Source organism: Sycon ciliatum, chromosome 12, assembly GCF_964019385.1.
Source record: "Sycon ciliatum chromosome 12, ocSycCili1.1, whole genome shotgun sequence".
Classification (NCBI taxonomy): Eukaryota; Metazoa; Porifera; class Calcarea; order Leucosolenida; family Sycettidae; genus Sycon; species Sycon ciliatum.
The window spans coordinates 1318007-1341483 of record NC_088654.1 but is presented as its reverse complement, the minus strand read 5'-3'; the positions used below and the strand labels follow the sequence as shown (position 1 = coordinate 1341483).

General features: G+C 46.0%; 2 protein-coding genes across 4 annotated transcripts in view; both read left to right on the top strand.

The window, feature by feature from the left end:
• The window catches only part of LOC135828892 (peroxinectin A-like), a 76731-nt gene that overhangs the window by 12039 nt on the left and 41215 nt on the right, over positions 1-23477 (top strand). For 2 of the 3 annotated variants that reach the window (XM_065341324.1, XM_065341326.1), the window contains exons 14-15: positions 230-463; positions 1155-1198. In XM_065341324.1, coding sequence (XP_065197396.1) covers positions 230-463; positions 1155-1198 — 278 coding nt within the window. Of the gene's footprint in view, positions 1-229; positions 464-1154; positions 1199-1695; positions 2201-23477 lie in introns of those variants that run through there. The other variant, XM_065341325.1, reaches the window with a different exon arrangement.
• The window catches only part of LOC135828893 (tubby-related protein 3-like), a 29805-nt gene continuing 12820 nt past the window's right edge, over positions 6493-23477 (top strand). The window contains exons 1-8 of the mRNA XM_065341327.1: positions 6493-6882; positions 7179-7242; positions 10052-10091; positions 13224-13343; positions 15015-15037; positions 17800-18009; positions 20290-20586; positions 21229-21275. Coding sequence (XP_065197399.1) covers positions 6776-6882; positions 7179-7242; positions 10052-10091; positions 13224-13343; positions 15015-15037; positions 17800-18009; positions 20290-20586; positions 21229-21275 — 908 coding nt within the window. The 5' untranslated portion in view covers positions 6493-6775. The remainder of the gene's footprint in view (positions 6883-7178; positions 7243-10051; positions 10092-13223; positions 13344-15014; positions 15038-17799; positions 18010-20289; positions 20587-21228; positions 21276-23477) is intronic.

Here is a 23477-nt window from a genome sequence, read left to right as displayed (position 1 = left end):
CGAATCCGGTATACCATTGATGTGCTTACATGGAGCGGCAAGGGGTGTTGTTCATCATGGTGATGGTGTACTTGCAGTGGTATCATGACAATGACGTCATGTGCAGAACTCGCAGACTGATATCGATCAGGACTTTTCAACAGAGTCCAGTCACAGCTATCCTGCTATCTCGTTTATTTCTGCAATAACTCTCATGTGTGTCTGCTGTTGCGCTGGTCTGTCTCTGCAGTATGTTCAAGCTTCAGTTCCGCAACATTCGCAACTCTGACAGCAGATTTTTCAGCCTGGCAATGACCAGCGCTTCCAAGAAGATGCTGCCCTCGTTCGGTGACATCATCCGCCGCAACTCGCGCGTCTACCCCGCAAACCTCTTCCCCAGCCACTCCATCTTCTTCCACCCTCTGTTCTGCCGCGCAGTCCGGGAGTTCCAGTGTGTGCCACGCAGCAACCGCAAGGAACATCTGTAAGTTCATGCGCTGACGTGCTTCAATGTCATTTTGTCTCTCATGATATCTGGGTGTGATGCGTGCATTATCTGGATATCTGGGGTGTGATGCATGCATTATCTGGATGGCACATGCATTTGAAAGCTGCTTACAATGGGATGACTCGTTGCCGGTTCATGGGAGTTTACCTTTTCCTTGGAGCCAACATGTGCCCTTGTGAAAGTTCTACAGCTTTCCCATGGACAATCCTTGGTGTGTAGCCTGCTTGCTAAATATTTTGAAATCAGATGAAAGTAGTGTCAAACAGGTCAATTGCAAGCATAAAATATATAATTGGAGGAGGCTCATAATGTTAGAACTCCAGTTGGAAATAAACGAGCCTCCTTGTAGCATCTACACACACTGCGCTAGCACAGCAGAGTCAGAACATTTTCTTTTAAATCATTTGTTGAAGTGTTCAAATCCATGGCTACTGCGTAGGCACTATGTTATCTGAGAAAGATTCCACTGTGCTGGGAGAGGAGGGGATGTAAAACAATATACCAAGTGTCTCGTCAGGCTCACCTTACACACCATGGAGAATGAGGTCGGGTTCTGTTTCTACCTACGTGTACATCTCCGCCCTGTAGGTGAGCTCTTGGTCCTGCCCCTCACGGGTATGGCATATTTAACCCCGGGTTTTTCCCGTGCTATGTTTCCACTGTTCAGGTTCTGTGACAAGGTCTACGAACTGCCTGACTTGGCCAACAGCAGTAAGTGGATACGAATTTTGTGCAATCAATTGCGTGTGACTACTTGTAGTGTCTGTCTGTGCATAGGTGTTGTGCAACGGGCGCCAACATTTGCATGTATGCAAGTCAACTCGTGTAGTGACGTGATTGATAGCGTTTCGTCCCACCGTTCTTCACCGTGGATATTGGGCATATGTGTAGTTATTGTATTCATGACGTGCGCTGGTAACTGTTTCAAGCTTGGACAGATCTCTCGTGCCGACATGGCCTAGAGGAACTGACAAAGCTATGTTGGGCAGCTTCTGGGGAGCCCAGAGAGCGACTGGGAAAACAAACTGCAAAGCAAACCAGTGAGGTCAGCTGGAGTAGTGTGAAATCATGGTCAAGGTGGTAACATGGAGTTCAGTTTACAAGCCTGATAGGAACAATAATACTGCTACAGATTGGCGAAAGGTTCTTGCTACTGGCCCTGAATTAAATCTGTTTTCTTTTCTGTTCCTCTATTTTCTCTTCCCCAGCTCAACCCACACACCCCAGCCAGTCGTTCCCATGGAGATTGGCCGTGTAAAATGTGCTTTGTCAGTGTCGTCATCCGTGTCGCATGACCACTAGACCCTGCAGCTCTGCAGCAGCTGCATTGGCGCTTGCTACGCTATTTGCCCCCTCCTCCTCCTCCTCTGTCACATTGCACCATTACAGGCAGTATAGGGAGATGGTTGTCTGATCGAGACCTACACTCACCCAAGCTCAATATTCTCTACTTGGCCTATATCCACAAAATATCATCACTTTCCCTAGTTCACTTTTTTCACTTTTTTATTCACTTTTTTAGAGCTAGTCTCTACCCACGTTTTTAAAGCTCCTTTCGTGCGCAAGAAAACCAATTTCCATAAAATCATGAGTCATGTGACGTTGCAAAACTAGGTACTAATTTTCTTGCTGCATTCATTTCTAGTTGTTCTCTCCTCCAAGATAACCTGCCTTATAACTACCGGGTACAATAAATCATCAATTCAAACTATATGAACACCGTCCTCCGTGTCACGTGATCGTTCAACTACGCTGCATGGTGGATACACGCACAGCCGCCGCAGTGTATCTTCTGCGTTGCTGTATGTACAATACAATGTATAGTGCTGGCAACTGAAATCCGACCCCCTTGCCGGCGCGCCCAGCCGGCAAGGGGGTCGGATTTCAGTTGCCAGCACTGTACACGTATGCAAGTCAAGACCAGGCGTTTCCCTGGCAACTGAGACCAGCCACTTTAATAATGAAAGGTAGCAAGGTGCTCCGGAGCAATACCGCACAATTCTAGAGTTACACAAGCTGGGCAAAAGGGAACGGGTTGTTACTAAGATCGTGTATTCGTCCAATTTTCACACCCAGTACTCAGACCACTGTGATCACCTTGTGTACGGAGCACTATCACGCCAAACGTACCTCGTCAGATTGTGTATAGAAATAATAATGAAATAATATAAACTTTCAAACTCGGATGTTGAGCCAATAATAAATGTAGAAAGGAGAAGGACATACCGGTGTGGATGCAAATTTAGAGTAACTGTAGCGCTACGGAGGTGTGTTGGTGCTAGGTGTCAGGACGTCGAATGTCTCATATCAGTACTCTGTCAGTTGTTTGCCTAGTTGTTGCACTTTATTAACTCGTATCCATAATTATGTACTTTTCCTTTCTACACAACAGAACAACAAGGACAATCAAGGCTTGTTTGCTGCTACTTTAAGTTTCATGCTTACGCAATCATCAGGCAACATCCCCTTGCCTGATGATTGCGTAAGCATGAAACTTAAAGTAGCAGCAAACAAGCCTTGATTGTCCTTGTTGTTCTGTTGTGTATTACGCTCTGCCTTTGTGGTGTTGAGCACTGTCAAGCACTCTGGGTACATCCTTCGGTACTTTTCCTTTCTACATAATAATATCAACTGTCACTCTCTCTCTCTCTCTCTCTCTCTCTCTCTCTCTCTCTCTCTCTCTCTCTCTCTCTCTCTCTCTCTCTCTCTCTCTCTCTCTCTCTCTCTCTCTCTCTCTCTCTCTCTCTCTCTCTCTCTCTCTCTCTCTCTCTCTCTCACACACACACACACACACACACTCTCTCTCTCTCACACACACAATCTCTCTCTCTCTCTCTCTCTCAGTTTTGTTCTCTCTGTCATATTATATCTACGACCCAAGTAATTAGTTTGATTTTTCACTCTTCCGCACTCATCCACTACTATGTCCATTATCATTAATCATCTTACCCATCATTTTTTTCATCATTAATCATCTTTAATTAATACCCATCATTTTTTATCATTTTATCATCTTACACATCATTTTTCATTTAATCTTCTGCATGCCCTGTGTCCATACTCCATAAAAATCATGCACCACGTCTTGGGATTCAATCATTTTTATCCGCTTTCATAATTATAACCTTCTGCATGATTTTAATCATTTTACACATACATTTTCATTTTACTCTCCATCATTTTGTCGGAACTAGGTCTCCGGACCTGGTGAGAAGGCAGAATGCCTGTTCACTTGGTGAAGCAAAATAAAATAAACAAACAAACTTTAGTCTACTTGAAGTACATGATAGATCCATTCTGTAACACTCCACCACTCCACATTGCGCTCTTGGCCAACGTGGTAGATCAATGAGGATAGAAACTTGCACTGAGTCTGAAACTGGGCACAGAATGCACAGCGCCGCGTGCTGTGATTCCATCGTGTCCACTGCTCCAGCCTAGGAAGACAAATTCCTTCCCGAAGCTCCAGTGATAAGGTGTGGCACCTTGCCGGAACACTCACTGACTCTTCGTGCAATGAGAATGTGTGCCGACTGGAGCATTCTTGGCTCTTGTAGACTTTTCTGTTTTTTGTCTGCTCAGCACGACTGATCACACAGCATGGGGCTGTGTTACCCAAAACAATTATTAGTTATTAAAACGCGAGATGTGGGGTCTTGTGGATTCGCCGAGTGAAATGCTCGACGTACGTGACTGTATAATGCCCAGGTTCATTCAGCATACACTGTACGTTTTTCTTCTTTTCTCTTTATGTTCACCACTCAACTCCCCTTTTTTTCTAAACATTTACACTGATAAATAATTGGTTGTGAGCAACACTGGCTCACACTCAAATAACTGCTTTTCACCAGAAAAAATATTATATTTCAACGTTTCGGTAACGTTGAAATATAATATTTTTTCTGGTGAAAAGCAGTTATTTGAGTGTGAGCCAGTGTTGCTCACAACCAATTTTTTACTTATGAAGCTGCGTGATGCGTCCTACAAGATTTTATATTTACACTGATGTATATACATTGTTTATTTTTTGGTCCCATCGGCCTCTTCATATTTGTGCAGCTGCACTGTTGAGCTTCCGATGTAAAACAAATAATTATACATGTACAGTTGCGCTCACTGAAATCCGACCCAAAGTACAAAGCTGGCGCATTGGAGCAGTTCCGATTACATTATTGTGGGTGTACATGATTGTGTACGTCCAGCCACATTCATTCCACTTCCAGGGCGTCAAGAGCCGTGGAAGTTGAGGGCGCCAGCTTTGCACATTGGGTCGAATTTCAGTGAGCGCAATTGTACATGGTGTATGACCAACCAGCGTGGCAGCCGGGAGTCTGCAAGATTCGTGACCGGTCGCGGGGGTACCATGGTTCCGTAACCGGTAGCTAGCGTACTACGATCTACGGGTACCGGGGTATCGTTTTGTTTGCTTTTTTTCAGCTTTCACAAAACTTTGTTCATAATATGGTGGTAAACACGCACCTGGCAATACATGTATGGCGGTAAAAATACGCCGGCCATTAATTAAACTTTGCGTCTCTGTGTTTTTCACTGTTTTTACTTGACATTATCTTTCTTTACGGAGTTATTGTTGCTGTTCATTTTGCTACTCCTTCTTTTTCCCTCCCCTTACTTCTATTTATCGCCGTGGTTGGCAATCACCCACTCTCTTAACATTGGCCGGTGTTTCCCCCGAGTCTTGAGATGTTGTAATAAATATAAATCGATATCAATATAAATATAAACAACAGGAAGAAAGGAGATAAAAATGGCTGTAAATGTTTGCCTTTACCGCTTTTGCCAGTTTTGCCAGTTTTGCCAGTTTTGGGATCACGAACAAGTACATGTCCGTACGTATGATATAATCCAAAACTGGTAAACCAGTATTAGATGAACATTGTTAATGTTGTAGTTCACGCAATTGTTAGATTGACAGCATGAAACAAGGAGGAGGACACTGTGTTCGAAAACAGTGACCTTACTACAACCTTCCGCGGTTGGCAGAGCCGCGGTCCCTGCGGACCATTTGAACCATATTATGGGTATCGCACCCGGTTCTGACCCTCGTTATGCTAGAGGGTTGATCCCCGTTAGCACAGTGTCCTCCTCCTTGTTTCATACTGTCAATCTAACAATGCACGTACGTGTATGTCAGACGGGTTTTTTTAGAAGTGAAAGTGCTACGTTCTCTTCCAAAACGCAAGTTTGTGCGGGTGCACTACCATCATTATAATAATATTATGGAAAATGTGCTAAAAATCCTCCTTTTTATCCACCTAGCTGCAAGCGCTAGCCAGCTAACGGACTATGACCAATAATGCAATATGATAGTAGAGTGGGAGTGATCATCGTTGAAGAGGAGGTTGACCCAGAACGTGCAATAAACTGACCGGCAGCAGAAAAAGCAGTCAAACAGCATGGTATGCATCAGACATCAAGGTATGCATCGGACATCATGCATAAACGGTCAGCGATAGTCCTTTATCTTTGATCCCCCTTCTGCTGGTTCCGAGAAAGCGCCGTTTATGTTTTTCTCGGTGCGATTCTGATTTTCCTGGCACGCGACCCAATCACCATGGTCACTTTCCTGTGCACGTCATAATGTTTGCGCGCGCGTCGTGTCATGACTCCGACTCATGAGTCATGAGTCATGAGCAGTCCTTATCATGATTCATGGTTAGGTACAACTAGATATATCCGCTGTGTAGATCTCCACGCCATGGGCGCCAGTCTAGTCACAGTACAGTATGGCCACGCACATGTCACGCATGTGCTGCAATGCAGATCAGATCAGATCGATGCAGACGTGGAGTCGTCTGACCGGCCGTAGACCATGTAGACTCTAGTCTAGAGTACTAGTCTAGAGCGGAGTCATGTAGCGCTGAGCCTGAGCCTGACTGAGCCTGAGGGATGAGGGTTGAACCGCAGAGTAGGCGCAGTGCTTGCAAGCTGCAGCCCATGTACAACAAGCACAGTGTGTAGGGTGTCAGTCCCTGTCTCACTGTGTCACTGTGTCACTGTGTGTGTTCAGAAGATTGTTTGCCATGTTTTGTTGAAGTAGCTCGAGTAAGAAATAGATACAACTCCACAGCAGTCAAGCCAGTGATAATGAATGTATGCTGCAGCGAATCGGCATTTGTAACTAGCGGGAATTCCAACCTTCACAATCGATACGAGGAAACATCGGAGCGCTCCCACTGTCCATATTGCTTTCAGCTCTCCCGATTGCCGGGCGACGTTTCTTCTCCTTTTCTATTCGCTTGTTGAGCTGCTTGTAAACACGCTATTATAATGGAGGGTGCCACTGCAGCGTCGTCAAACATGATTACGGAGAGACCTCCTAGCACTGCCACTAGTGTGCAACGTAAAGAGGAGACAGCGGAGTTGAAATTAACACCGTAAGTCCAACTGAATAGTAAAGTTGCGCTACCTGTGCGAAGTGTTGTTTCGCCGGTCTCCTTTTGCCCTTGTACAAAAGTAATGGCTGCACCTTTCGCCCATATCGGCAGACAGGAGAAGGCGAATGGAGCGCAAGTAAACATCGTGTCACTTGCTGTTCCCGCATTCTTGACCTGTACTCAATATCCGTTTTACTTTTAGCGTTCATGGTGATCGGGGTAGTGCTTATGGCGGCTGATGTTGATGATTCTCCATGCTCTCTGCCCCTTGCCTCGTGTCTTGCTTACACGTACAGGCTGTCCAATGGCATGACGCAAGCAGAGCGTATGGAAGCAAGAGATACCCGCGTTGAACAATACGTAAGGAATTGTTGTGAAGTGAAATGATTGTCCAAAGATGAATATTGGACGGGTGAGAAACTTGCGCTTAGGATACTGAGCTATGGTGTAGTTTGAATCGCTGTGGCCAAGGCTGTAGAACCTTTCCCAGACTTTCAAACTCCCACCTGGCTTAATCTACAAAATTAAATATTATTCATATTAATGCTGTTGTGGTGCAACTCTCAGTTACTGAGTCCATTGCCCACACAGTCGTGGCTGCCTGCCTGGGCCTTATGGGACACTCACAGTGACTGAGTCCATTGCCCACACCGGCAGTCGTGACTGCCTGCCTGGGACAGTGCTGTCCAGTGAATGAAGACAGTGTGTGCCAAGCACCAGTTCACATCCCAGTGCAGGTCTAGAAGTAGGGTTGTGCCAATACGCAATAGAGAAGTAGTTAAGATGCACGTTATTTCCGACATGACGGAAAAGTTCAGCTCGCGTTGACCGTGAAAAAACAACGCGAGTAACCTGCAGCTCACGTCGAAATTTGAGGATTTCCCAAAGACGTAGTCTAAATTGAAGGGAGTTCCATTATAATGGGAGGCTATAGGGTGGAGGTAGCAAACATCGAATGGCTAATGAACAGTCCAGAGAAAAAAATCATATTATGGGCTGAATGATCCAGAATTGTCCTGTACTCAATAACACCAATAGCCTCGGGTATGCCTTGAGATACAAACACACCGAAACAGAAACACAGACTAAGAAGAATGCGTGCAGAGCTCAAAGACGGAGAACAGAGGCATCATGTGAATGAGGAGTGGCATTGTGTTTGGTGTCAGAGGAATGCGTGCAAATGTGACTGCGGAACAGTGACTGCGTGGCCGTGGCTCTCAGGTCTGCTGGCAAGGCATTCCAGACAGTAGCTCTGTGGAAGAGAAATGACCTCCTGGCGTGTTTCCCAACCTGTGGCAGAGTGAATACGAGTTGCCGGCGGCGACAACGTTTGGGGCAGTATCCTGCTGCTTCAAGAAGTTCTGGTTGGGTGGTGACCAAATGGAAGAACTCCATGAGGCAGGCGCTGCATGTACAGACATGCAGCATGTCCTGACATGCAGTATGTCCTGACATGCATTATGTCCGGACATGCTGTATGTCTGTGCATGCATTATGTCCAGACATACTGCATGTCAGGACATAATGCATGTCAGGACATAATGCATGTCAGGACATAATGCATGTCAGGACATAATGCATGTCAGGACATAATGCATGTCAGGACATAATGCATGTCAGGACATAATGCATATCAGGACATAATGCATGACATGTACAGACATAGTACATGACTTGGACAGACAAATGGCTACATGACCAGAATGCAGTTACTGGTGTGGTGGGTATGCATGATGGCTGGGCCAAATAATTTAATTGGACTCCACTGGACTGGTTAATTAATACATGCACCGTAGTGATGAGCATACAAGAAGGTGCGTCTATATCCGGGTATATGCTCATCCACACAATCATCATACTACTAATTATAACTCAATTCAATTGGCTGTCTTGACATGCCACGAGCTGCAGAAATAAATAAATAAATAAATAAATAAGCATGTGGTCTGAGAAGTGAACCCAATCGCACGACACACAGACGCTCCCATGATACCATCTTCACTGGATTTAACGTGCGATCTTCAAATACTATTCTGGTAACTCAATTACAGTCAGACCTCGCTTATCCGCTCCTCTTTTATCCGGTCCTCTTTTATCCGGATCCCTCGTCATCCGGAAGAAAATAGCTGGTTACAGATTTACAGCATACGTGGTGCATCCAACATAACCAGTGTTCGGTTATCCGGTTCCCTGGCCTCTCCGGATATTTTTTTGTGGAAAACAGATGTGTGCAGGTAAGCGAGGTCTGACTGTACAAGCTTATGCGCCTGTATTAGTAAGAGATCAATCGAGTTGCAAAAAAAAAACAAATAATAGCAAAAACTCACATATACGGGCGCTGGCTCTAATGTGAGTCAGTACGGTGCATATGAAGAATGACCTGAAGAGCCGAAGGTTCAACCAATCGTTTCCATTCTTCTTTGTTTGGTACGGCCCTCTGCTCCCCGATTCCCGTACCGGAGTGAGAACCAACATGTCTTCCCTGTAGGGTCACTCGTTTACTTCGATGTGCAACACCTGTGTTGTCTTCTAGTCAAGAAAGTAAGCTGGCACATTTTTCGTATCAGGCCACCCCGAAAAAAGCTCGTATGTTTCAGTTTAGAAACTTTAGGGGCTGCAATTCTGCCTGCAGTTTCCGTCACTATAGTTGACGTTGTCGTCAATAGCTGCATTGCTAGAGTCACGGTGGAGTGTTAGAAACTCTTTGTTGAGAGGGTGTCATTCGCTTCAAATCCGTGTTTGCTTCCCACGCCGAAACCGGGTCAAGCCGCAATGATGCTGACACAAGTGAAAATGTTGAACTTCATTTGGAGTTTACGTCGGAGTAACAGAAAGATGTAGTTACTGGCCCGCGACGATCGCTGAACGATGCGTTGATGTGCAGCGTCTGAGAATGACCAATTCGGCTGTTCCTGGTGGTCTGATCAAGCTGCTGTCTTGTTGATTGAGAATGCTATGTACATGACATGTACATGTGCATAGTATTGTATGCCTGCTTTTATAATAATATTGACCACACATTTTTTATACACAGGTATTGTCTGTGCACACCAGATCTGGCATGCATCAAATAATTATATCAGCATCTATTTCTGGCCATGTTACCCGAAACAAGAGAATTATTTAGTGGAGCCTCATGCAATATTCTATGCTGTGGTTTTGCCTGCAGGCGGAGTTTAAAAAAGATCAGAAGAAAGCATCTATCGGAGGTATGATGTGCACATGCCCTGCCAATAGTGATTGTCAGTGTAAATGAGACAGTCTGTAGAGTAGAACCCGGGTTAGGGATCCACCTAACTCTGCGCGGTCATAGCTGGACTCAGTTGTACAGGGATGGGCAAAAAGGTGTGCAAAACGACCTTTTGTGAGTAGATGGACCCCGGAAAAATAGTTTGGAGGGAAAAAAATTCCGGCTTCCTCGGAAACCGACGGGGGACCCCCCCCCCCTTGGGCCGGAAATTAAGTCCCGGTATAAGGATCACCCGCACAATGTACATGCCAAGTGACCCCCCCCCCCCGGGCTCCGAAGGATCACCCGCACAATTATGTACGTGCCAAGTGCCCCCCCCCCCCCCCCCCCCCGGGCTCCGATCCCTAATCCGGTGTGACCCTTAACCCGGGTTCTTCTCTACAGTCATACTAGTGTAGTCACTAGTCATGTGACCTGTTCACTGTTATGTACAGTCATACTAGTGTAATCACTGGTCATGTGACCTGTTTACTGGTATGTACAGTCAAACTAGTTTAATCACTGGTCATGTGATCTATTCACTGTTATGTACAGTCAAACTAGTGTAACCACTGGTCATGTGACCTGTTCACTGTTCTGTACAGTCAAACTAGTGTACCCACTGGTCATGTGACCTGTTCACTGTTATGAACAGTCAAACTAGTGTAATCACTGGTCATGTGACCTGTTCACTGTTACATCCAGCATAGGCAATCTTCAAACTCTTCAAATCTTTGAAGAAGGGCTGAGGCTTCCTGCAGCTTCATCTGTGAAAAGAATTCGGGTGGACACACCCATTCCCATAGCGCTGCACATCACATCCGAACCAGTTCCGTTATTTTTACAACGTTTCGGCACTTGGCCATCGTCAGGTAATAACAATGAATACCGTGGAAGCCACACAAGAGCAGTACATACGCAGAGTGTAGCGCCAAAAAAGATGCGAATTATGTAAAAGAAAAGACAATTGACACTCGCTCCTCTGCAGCTTCCAAGACCATTGTACAAACCGCCACGCTGCCTCGCTTCGGGAAGAGAAGAACCAAGTTTGAAGAAGGGCTGAGGCTTCCTGCAGCTTCATCTGTGAAAAGAATTCGGGTGGACACACCCATTCCCATAGCGCTGCACATCACATCCGAACCAGTTCCGTTATTTTTACAACGTTTCGGCACTTGGCCATCGTCAGGTAATAACAATGAATACCGTGGAAGCCACACAAGAGCAGTATATACGCAGAGTGTAGCGCCAAAAAAGATGCGAATTATGTAAAAGAAAAGACAATTGACACTCGCTCCTCTGCAGCTATGGGAATGGGTGTGTCCACCCGAATTCTTTTCACAGATGAAGCTGCAGGAAGCCTCAGCCCTTCTTCAAACTTGGTTCTCCTCTTCCCGGAGCGAGGCAGCGTGGCGGTTTGTACAATGGTCTTGGAAGTTGCAGAGGAGCGAGTGTCAATTGTCTTTTCTTTTACATAATTCGCATCTTTTTTGGCGGTACACTCTGCGTATATACTGCTCTTGTGTGGCTTCCACGGTATTCATTGTTATTACCTGACGATGGCCAAGTGCCGAAACGTTGTAAAAATAACGGAACTGGTTCGGATGTGATGTGCAGCGCCATGGGAATGGGTGTGTCCACCCGAATTCTTTTCTTCAAATCTTACAGGGGTAAAAAAATCAAGGTTCGCGTCAGACTCCGCTAGGGGCCGAGTTTTCTGCATCCGTAGGAACGCCACCACTCTTCAAGGATCAAGGCGCAGATGCAGCTCCTAAAGCGGTGGGAGGCGAGTAGATCAGCTCACCACCAAGTGGTCAAAGACCGAAAATTCCCTTCGCTGCATCCATGTTTTCCTCGTGCCAGGCCACGAGTTCCCAATTAACTGTGGGTCGCAGCACGGCTGTAAAAATTCCTTCCGCTTCCAAGCAGGACTTGAACCCGGTACCTTCTGTTTCTCAATCATGATCTTAGACCATCCCACTATGCCTGCCTTACTGGGGAATTACGGCAAAAATATTACATAAATATTACGTATACATACATGTACATGTACGTGCAATGCATTGCATTATCAGAACGATGGCAAACTTGAAATTCTGTCGCGACAGCACCCATAGTTCTGCTGCACACTCCGAAGGGTGTATGCACTCTTGTTTGTACCCTTGTTTGGTGGTTGCTGCCGCTTTCTCGTTGACGCCCCGTGGGAGAGATGTTGCTGTACGGTTGTGCGGTTGATATCGTGTTAGTGAGAGTTTGCGATGACCAGGATTCTCAGCAGTCATCTTTCTGCTGCGCTTTAGGAAAATCAATTGAGTTTTTTTGCAAATTTCTTTCATCTTCTTTCATAACTACGTGCGTATTCGGCGCTCAGCAGTCAAGCTTCGCGTTTTGAATAACCCAAGTTTTTCATTGTCCAGGGGCTGGGAATTTGCGTATCATCGGTATCAGCTTTGTCCAGCTTGCCTCCTGTCAAAAGGCACAAATAATATTTTCTTTTAGGGAAAGTGACTAGAGTGTAATCGTTGTGGATAGTACCGTTGTCTATGACGACAGGGCATACATATGACACCTTGCTCTTTGTACAGATAATAATTGGGTGAAAGGCCAAGGATTGAAATTGAAAGACCAAAATGCTACATGTTATCTCTATTTTGTGTCCAACACTGTTTGCAGCTGCTCCTTCGGATTACACAACATCTTGCTTATAACCGTTACTGTTCGACCCAAACTACGGATAACATGTGACATTTCGTTCCTCTGTACGCTCCTTGATTACCATCAGCTCCTCTCTTCATAGATTGGTTACCACTGTGAGGAATTGCGTCGTTTGGGAATTGAATGAAATGATATTTAATGATCCGACACGCCTGTGTGGATTAGCAGGAAACGTGAGTTTCTAAGTCTGAAGAGAACGCTGAACGGTCTCTGCTTGGACTATAGCTGCACCATAGCTCAGTGGTTAGAGCATCGCTGGCCTCGAGCGAAGGTCCCTAGTTCGAGTTCTGGTGGTCATTCCTAGTGGTCATAGTCAATTTTTTTCTTCAGACTTTCCCGTTTGCATCTTTCCCTCAAACCAATGAATACGATATCAATTGTGTGTTTTCTATTTCTGTAGGAAAGTACCGGCCAGGCGCAGCAGCATCCCTTAAACCTCGTCCCAAGTTTGAACTTCTTCCACCTACCTGGGTCGACACCGGAGACAGACCAAAGATATACGTTGGTGCACGTGCCAATGGTTAGTTGAATGATCAACACAATCACACACGTGTGAACAAACACATCCACGCCCCACACAAACAAGCACACATAAACATGCATACAGACAGACAGAGACACACACACGCCCATATGGGCACCCGCATCCCTACTCTTACATATACACACATTCTTTCCTCATCTTGGTCATTGTCTCTCTCTCTTTCTGTGTGTCGTCCATTGCGCAAAATCACGCGACACCTGCACATTTTCGATCTGCGTTTTGAAGATGACGGCGCCCATGCATTAAGTATCAGGGAGTAGTAAGATACTGGTATATCACTACTCCATGCCTCAAATCGTACTGTCAAGGGTATACGCGTGAGTGTAGCATGCCATCACTTACACGTTCCAGCTCAGGGTTGCCCTGGCTACCAATGAACGAGATTTCAGGGTCACAGCTTGCGCAATGGCTTTGTACTTTTGGAATGGCCACTCAACGTACTCAGCACAATTTCTCTATTGCATGCATGCACAATATATTCAAATTTCGTATTTTTGGTGACTTTACCACCATCATGGAGGCTGGTCGGTGAGGAGCAGGTAGCCATCGCTTGTTGAATCAAACACATGGTTCCACTGTGTGGCTGATTCTGCAAGAGCCAGGTCCATACGAGGAACATTCGCTTTGAGTTTTGCCATCGAAGTAAGTCAATTTCCTTGTTTTCAGTGTTTCAACGTTTCTGATCTTTCTGAATTATTGACTTTTCATTCTTTCATACGTTATTTCTTCATGTTCATTGCCTCGCTTGCCGTCTGATCTGGAGAATGTGATGGAGGTGACTGTTGGTTACTGCCTGGTATAACGGTTGTCGTGCTGTTGCTGTATTTCCGCTCTGCTCGCGACGTAGATCACAAACAATTTTAAATCACATGAATTGTACGGTACTTACCGTCGTGCGTGCGGTATTAGGAAACGCTGTGCAGATTGGATCGTCGCAATGTATCCAATGTGTGTCTGGTCATCCTGTGACACGCAAGAACTCCAACCTGATGCATTCGTCCTCGGCCCAGTTGATCGATTGTCCACTTTCCTTGAAGAAAGACCGATCAAAAAATCGAAGACTTTTTGCAAAAAAACGGCCGAAAAAAGGAAGAAAAAGGATGCTCAGAATGAGATTCGAGTACACAACCATGGTCCGAGCAGTTTATGTGGATGTTGCTCATAGATACGCGATTTCGCGCAATGCTGTCTCTGTCTGTCTGTCTCTCTCTCTCTCTCTCTCTCTCTCTCTCTCTCTCTCTCTCTCTCTCTCATGCACACACTCTCTCTCTGTCATGTTACCATCTGTACTCCCTGCTGTGACTTCCATCCTAGATGACTCATCTGTTTACCGCATAACATCATGATCCATTGCATCGTTGGACATGATATCATTGACTTTGACATAATTGACACTGCTGTCATGATGCTATGGAGTCATCCGGTGTCACAGCGGTTTTCAACAAGCTACTAATACAATTAGTTGGAGCTGAGTAATAGTGCCAACAGCAATCTGGAGAATAAAATCAACTGATTAATTGGTGTGTGTGTGTGTGTGTGTGTGTGTGTGTGTGTGTGTGTGTGTGTGTGTGTGTGTGTGTGTGCATGCGTGTGTGTGTGTACGCGGGTGTGTGTGTGTGTACGCATGTGCATTGTCCATTCTTTTAGAATCAAAGCCAAAACCTGACAAGGTATGTGTAATCAACGCTACACAATACACCACACAATACACCACACAATACACCACACAATACACCACACAATACACCACACAATACACCTTACAATACACCACACAATACACCATACAATACACCACACAATACACCACACAATACACCACACAATACACCATACAATACACCACACAATACACCACACAATACACCTTACAATACACCATACAATACACCACACAATACACCACACAATACACCATAGTTATAATACTCCACACTTCAATGCTATTGAACACAAATTAATGTTTCGAATTAAAAGAGGCGACTGCTGTTACCAAATGAGCCTCCTGATCCGAAAAGACGGCTTATGAGAAGTCGAGTTCTCCATACAAAAAAATAAATCATGTTTTGCCTGATGATTGCTCAAGCGTGAAACTCGGAGTTGCACAAACATTTTGTTCCACCTGACTTATAAAGCGATGGATCTGCACTTACTGAAACACTCACAACTCTCTGATAGACTGAATTGTGACTGAGGTTTTATGCAGAGGTCTGCTGGATTGCAGCAACTTCCTGGACAGATAACTCAACGGTCGGAGCAGACACTTTCTTTACTACTCACCGCCCGTGTCGCGACATCTTTCGTAGATAACTTAAAGTGCTCAAAAAGGCTCTCTTTTTTCGGGATCCAGAGACTGAAGTATTAATCGCATTAATAAAGTTATTGTCTCCTCGTCGCCTGATATGCAAAACGTTTCACTATTCCTTGTCATAGTCTGCAATGTCTTAAAACTTCTCACATCATACGCCCTGCATGCAGTCCATCGAATAAATTATTTATTTTAAAACGTATTAAAGTACACAGAATTCGTCAACAAAGTACTTCGAAGTATCATTCGGGGAAGTAAACTTGAAAGAGAACAAAACGCCAACCCCATTGGAAATCGAGCCTGGAACGAAAACGGCTTTGCTCCTTCCAGCGACAGTTGCAAATCGATGTCAGAACACATGGATAGGCAACGTACCAAACAATATCCCATTCCCGGTAAGTAGATACTCTTATTTCAGAAATTTTCGGTGCTCAATATTTTCGGTATGACGGCAACAGGCCAGGTTAGGTGAACAGAAATTTTCGGTACAGAGAATCAGTTCCCTATTGGATTATGTGTGTTAGTATTTGTTCGGTGTATTGAAATTTTAGGTATGAAACAGACGCACGGAAAGTACCGAAAATAAAAGTACACCGAAAATTGGTGAAATGACAGTAACCTGGAAGCACCGTTTCCTTGCAAGGAAATTTCAGCCATCTCTCCTTGGTTCAAGATCGCCATTTTTCGCAAAAAAAACAGTTCGTGTTTGGTTACAACTCTGAGTGCCACATCTGATGCGCACTTGGCTGCAAGCGCGAACCGCACGCGCAGGGCACGTGCCGATATCCCTATAGTCACAGTATATAAGAATGGGTTCACTAGTCAGAACAACAGAAGGCTTGATCAGTCACAACTTAAAGTTTCATGCCATCTCAGGCACTCATCAGGTGATATGAACATCAAGAAAAATAACCCGGGAGAATGAAGTTCCAAGAAGAAGATTGCCTGATGAGTGCAGCGGGGACGAAACGCACGTCGCAATCGAGCTATGTCGTTGCTGTGTCATCATCTATGTGCCATGCGCTACTTGATGTACCAGCCTGCTATGCCGGATACCGCCAGCCATGCATCGACCAGGCGCTAGGCGCGAACTGATGGTGGTGGTGGTGAGAAGGAGAGCTCTGTGCCAGAACTTTGCAGCCTAGAGAGCGTGTGTGGGCAGGCGTGTGTTTACCGCCATACTGCCAGGTGTGTCTTCACCACCATATTTATCAACCAAGAAAAATAACCCACTATTTAAAGCCCAGTATGGCGGGACAAGGATAACAGAAAGCGCTAAGGGCGCTATCAACTCATATCCGATTCAGTAAGAATGGATTCACGTACGTTTGACTAGGACTTCGAGAGTAAGGACACTTCGGGAGTATGGACATTAATCTGGTACCGGCCGGATGTCGTTACTCACAAAATTGGCTGTACTGCAGGGAGCAAAGAAGAATGGCCAAAAAAGACAACAACATTGTGTGACCCATGCAAATAACAAATGATGGCGAAAAGGTGCAAGTATGAAGAAGCCTTCGTGAACGTGAAGTGTAGTGCGACAAAAATAGAAAATCAATGAACCATGTTTTATTCCCTCTCAGCTGTACTAAAAAAATCATTTTTGTTTTGAAAACAAACAAACATCTTCATAACCATCAATGGGCTGGGTGTATGCTGTTGCATGGCAAATAGCTGAGCAAAGTCCATAGGTGCTATCTTCTACTTTCTAACCAGCCACCACACCGTACCTGCACTCTCCAGCCGTCCTCGGCACGATGTTGCCACAGCAAACGACCAGCAAAGCGACACATCCGTCTTGTCAAGGTCAGCTGGAGAGGGCGCAATTATGGTGCGGTAGTTGATAAAAATACAGTTAAACCTGGGGTAAGCGACCTCTGGGTTTAGCGACCACCTGCTCTTAACGACCGTTTTTCCATGTACCGACAGTTCTAAACAGACACTGTGGGACCTGGTTCTAAAGACCAGATGGCTTTAATTTAACCACCGCTTTTGCTTGCACCGTAGGGTGGTCTTGCTTGCACTGTAGGGTGGTCGCTTCTAGACCAAGTGTATGTATATGCTGAATGGTGCTGCTTCCATTTTTATCTTCTCCTTTCCCTTGACTTGCGTCTCATATGGCAGGGAGCAGCGTCAAGCACAAAGGAATCTACTAACGCCACTTCCAACCGCCCAGCCCGTGGCAATGGCGTAAAACACGGGCAGCAGGGCAAGGGCATTGGCGACATAGCGCGTTTCCCGTCCATGGAATCTCTGGAGTGTGAGACCACGATTGCTGTTCGTCCCGATTCAGGTATCTATCATGCACAGGCTACAGCTCAAGATGACATCACCGTAAGTATGTTTACAGTATTTATATTCAGAATTTCAGATGGTGCAAGTTATACCAGGACTGATTGTGCACGCGAAGGCCATCCGGCTTTATCCTGACACCACCCAATCTTTGACGGGTCTCTCCCCTAGCAGTGCACATCAGTTTGCGTGCATGCAGGTGTTTGTGTGTTTGTGTGTGTGTGTGTGTGTGTGTTTGTGTGTGTGTGTGTGTGTGTGTTTGTGTATGTGTGTGTGTGTGTGTGTGTGTGTGTGTGTGTGTGTGTGTGTGCGTGTGTGCGTGCATGTGTGTGTCTGAGTATGTGTGTGTGTTTTGTGTGTTTGTGTGTTGTGGTGTGTGTCTGAGTATGTGTGTGTGTGTGTGTGTGTGTGTATGTGCGTGTGTGTGTGTGTGTGCATGTGTGCATGTGTGCGTGTGTGGTCGGAGTAAAGTTTCACTGGAAGAAACAAGTGCATCTAGTGCCTGCTGCTGCTGCTATCAAAGCAGCAATATGCCTATTTGACAACCTGGAAAATGTGGGTTGTGCATAGGTAACTAACTGTCTTGCCCTCATCTTCCTCTGTACTCCTGAGCAGGGATGCGCACACCCACACACGCATTCTCACACATAACATAATACCTGTCCTAATGCCAATGTGTACAGTAAAAGCGAGTGATTCGCTGCACAGCAAGTGCAGTCTCCCGCTCGCAATGGCCTAGTTCCGCAGCAATGGCCTAGTCCCCCAGCAATGGCCTAGTTCCGCAGCAATGGCCTACTTCCGCAGGAATGGCCTAGTTCCGCAGCAATGGCCTAGTTCCGCAGCAATGGCCTAGTTCCGCAGGAATGGCCTAGTTCCGCAGCAATGGCCTAGTTCCGCAGGAATGGCCTAGTTCCGCAGCAATGGCCTAGTTCCGCAGCAATGGCCTAGTTCCGCAGGAATGGCCTAGTTCCGCAGCAATGGCCTAGTTCCGCAGCAATGGCCTAGTTCCGCAGCAATGGCCTAGTTCCGCAGCAATGGCCTAGTTCCGCAGGAATGACCTAGTTCCGCAGCAATGGCCTAGTTCCGCAGCAATGGCCTAGTTCTGCAGCAACGGCCTAGTTCTGCAGCAATGGCCTAGTTCTGCAGCAATGGCCTAGTTCTGCAGCAATGGCCTAGTTCTGCAGCAATGGCCTAGTTCTGCAGCAATGGCCTAGTTCTGCAGCAATGGCCTAGTTCTGCAGCAATGGCCTAGTTCCGCAGCAATGGCCTAGTTCCGCAGCAATGGCCTAGTTCTGCAGCAATGGCCTAGTTCTGCAGCAATGGCCTAGTTCTGCAGCAATGGCCTAGTTCTGCAGCAATGGCCTAGTTCTGCAGCAATGGCCTAGTTCTGCAGCAATGGCCTAGTTCTGCAGCAATGGCCTAGTTCTGCAGCAATGGCCTAGTTCCGCAGCAATGGCCTAGTTCCGCAGCAATGGCCTAGTTCCGCAGCAATGGCCTAGTTCCGCAGCAATGGCCTAGTTCCGCAGCAATGGTCTAGTTCTGCAGCAATGGCCTAGTTCCGCAGCAATGGTCTAGTTCTGCAGCAATGGCCTAGTTCCGCAGCAATGACTTCGAACTGGCATGCCGGATACATGTGTATCTGTGAGTTTTCCTTGTCTTGTGTATAACAACCGGTGTCCTCTGTCGTAGCCTACATGTATATGATTGTGTGTGTGCACTTGCCACTTGTTTGTGTACGTGTACTTACCACGGCACTGGTATGAGTGGTTGTCATTGCACTGGTATGAGTGGTTGGCATGGCACTGGTATGAGTGGTTGTCATTGCACTGGTATGAGTGGTTGTCATGGCACTGGTATGAGTGGTTGTCAGGGCACTGGTATGAGTGGTTGGCATGGCACTGGTCTGAGTGGTTGTCAGGGCACTGGTATGAGTGGTTGTCATTGCACTGGTATGAGTGGTTGTCATGGCACTGGTATGAGTGGTTGTCAGGGCACTGGTATGAGTGGTTGGCATGGCACTTGTATGAGTGGTTGGCATGGCACCGGTATGAGTGGTTGTCAGGGCACTGGTATGAGTGGTTGTCATGGCACTGGTGTGGGTGCTAGCCCTTGGCGGATAACGCTGGCAGAAAAATTGGTAGATTGTTGGTACTTTGCTGGTATGTTTCGTGCATGTGTTAGTTAGTGAATACAGAAGTGGACCAAAGTTCTTTGCACAAGGTTTGAATGGTTCTGCCAATTTCACAGCTTTTCAAGCAGAATCTGCGAATTTTTGATCCGAATCATGCACACCGGTTTCCCAATTACCTGCAATGTTTTCAGGATCAGAGTCAAAGAGACTACGCAGATGCCGCAGCTGCCTCATCTGCTGCCACTGATGGTGCAGCTGTCATGCCGGAAGCTACTGGTGGTGAAGTAGCTGGTGCAGCTGCTGTTGCAAGGCATGCTCCCGCTCGACGCTCTACTACGGGTGGTTCAACTGCATGGGCTCCGTCTGATGATGAGGATGAGGCGGATGACGGTGCTGATAATTCTAGCGACTCCGACGAGCAGGAGGAAGTCGGCGATCTCGTAAAATTCCCAGTCGGAGGCCCCTCTCTTGGAGCACAGCATCTATACGTGAGTGCTTTAGTCTATAAGTACATGCAGGGACTGCGAGTGTATGGCGCCATCATTATTACATCACTATGAGACCATAACGACATCAGTATGACATCACTATGATAATAACTATGCCATCATTCTGACATCATCATGGCATCACTATGACATCATTCTGAAATCACTCTGCCACCATTTTGACAGCCGGAGAGGCATGGGGGGAGGGGTACTGGCAGAATACGTAGAACACATTCTACAACCATGGTATAGGTAAGCATTTGTTTGATAGAATAACATGTTGTTTGGTTGACAGCGTGTTGCAGCTTACAAGGCCAATGATGTTGTAGTGATGATCACTGTGTTTCAATACAGTCACGGCGTCCTCCACCTTGTAACATGCTGTCAACCGATCAACAACATCTGATGCCACCAGTAGGACTGGTTGATCTGTATGCATTGGTCGTCTGTACAACTTGTGAATGATCTACACCCGATAAACCAGCCGAATTGTGGCCGATGAGAATGGTACCAGAGGATGAGCAAGTTATAAGGTTGTAGTTTTCGCTGAGATTTTAGTCTTTAGATTCCCTCTCTGACATTCATTTGTTGCCTGCGGTCTTCTGTGTTTGCCTTGCTACATTTACCTACACTGAGCTACAGGGTCCCAGAGTCACCGAAGAATTAAGTTTGGAGGCTGTTCTGTCGAGGTAATTAATACTTGCTGTGTCTTTTAGCTGTTGCTGTGCATGTTTTCATGCTGAGGTAAAAAGCATTGTTCGTGAACTGCAATTCCACCCCGTCAGGCGAAATAGTCATATGAATACATTTGAGATCAGCGGGAAGAAGATGACGACGTCCACTATTTTAGTATCTGTGCACACAAATATGTTGTGTGCGTGACTTTGTGTGTCAGCTATGACATCAAACCCTATGGTTCAATGCCCAGCATGTACAGTGCTGGAAACTGAAATCCGACCCCCTTGAGCGGTGCGCTCAGCTGATCGGGGGGTCGGATTTCAGTTGCCAGCACTGTAGGTCAGAGCCATCCTGCAAAGTTTGAATGATGTAGGTTGAACGATCGCGCGGACAACCATATATAAACATTTTGAAATTCTCTTCGTAGTACACCTTCCACCATTGATATTTCGAATTTCTTGCAGAGAGGGGTAGCTTGCAACCACGATATGACTTGTTCCAGGCATGCTTTGAAGCGAAACCCTGGTGAAGTGGTGGCGGGGATCTGCTCTGCAACTGCTACAACAAAAATTGATTCGATCTGAGAAAGCTTAATTCGGACAAGCTCGGTTGAATATGGAATATTTGAAGCATTTTTTAGACGAATATGGAGTTCTTCTTGGAGGACATTGCGAAAATGACATGGTATCCGAATTCTGGCGTCTGGTGAAGCCAGGGATCATTTGTCCAGTCAGGCTGGCAGCCTAACCGTCGGTAAGCTTGTGAGTAGGATTCTGTTCTGCTCGATGTGGTAGATCACAAAATAATAATTATTCTATTTTGATATCGCACAAATTGAACTCTGCATCGTGCGTACGGTATTTTATATTCAGAAAATCGCAAAGTGTCTCTGTGTGGCTGTCCTATGTCAGGAGAAACTCCAATCAGGCTCTTATGTCCTCTGCCTTCTTGATTGAATGTCCACTTCGTTTGAACAACGAACACAACAATCAAGGACGGCTTTGTAATGAAAAATACATCTATACTGGAGCTGGAAAAAAGAAGAAAAAACGTGCCCTTGATGAGACTCGAGTACACGGGTACTCTCCCAGCAGGTTCTGTGGATGTCGCTCACAGATGCGGAATTTCACGTGACGCAGCACGTGCTCAAAACTTCAGGATGTGCACAGTCCAGCAGAGAACACCATGGAAACCAAGCGAGGGAAAGACAGGACAATACTGCCGGAGCAGCGTGCTGATGTATTGGGCCTGCCTTCCCCGACCAGGGGTCTCGGGCTCAGCGGCAGCACCAAGCATCAAATACCAAAACAATAGGTAGAATAGGAGATAGATGATAAGGAACTATGTTTGATATAAGGAAGCAAATTTAGCAGCCGATTGCTCACACGAGAAGTCCACTTTTAAAACCTTTCGCTCGGCATACCTGCAAGAACACGCCACTCCTTTGCTCAACGCACAGTGTTTCCGAGAATTCACCCCTCATCAGTTGAGTTTGAGAACACTAATGAAACTTTTGCTCCGAGAGCACGACACTATGTATCGCTCTCTGAGACTAAACATCACTAGGGATATCAAGTTACAGTGAAAATCCGTCTCCAGCCCGACAAGCACCTCGTGAGCGCCATGCAGCAGCATGAGTCAGTGTCGGACAAGGAGTTACAAAGATGCTGAGGGTCGTTGACCGTTCACAACATTCTTGCTTCCAAACCATGTAGATAGCAAGGCTGTGCTGGAGACAACAATAAAAGCTGAGATATTGCGACTTTGGCAGTACCATACTCACTCTATTTTTTCAATACCAATTTTGAGGAGGCTTCTATTCAAGAGGGACTTCTATTCGAGAGGGGCTTTTATTGTTTCTTTCCATACCTTGTAGGGGAGAGGGGGGGGGGGGCTATTATTCCAGAGGGGCTTTTATTCAAGAGGGGCTTCTAATCGAGTGAGTGCGGTAATTGTAGAAGGTGTTTGCTCCAAACGTTTGAAATGGCAATCTCTGCCAACTGACCGACACGGCTGACTTACACTTGACGAATAATCGAAGTCACAATATCTCAGTTCATACAATTTAGGATTATGCAGTTTGCCGTGCATATTCATCTCTGACCTTATCGGGTTAATTAAAACAAGGATGACCGTTTTAATTAATTAAGGTAGCTCGGGCCTATATCGCGAAAAATATCGGAGGTCAAGAACCACTTTCCGTCCGATTTTGT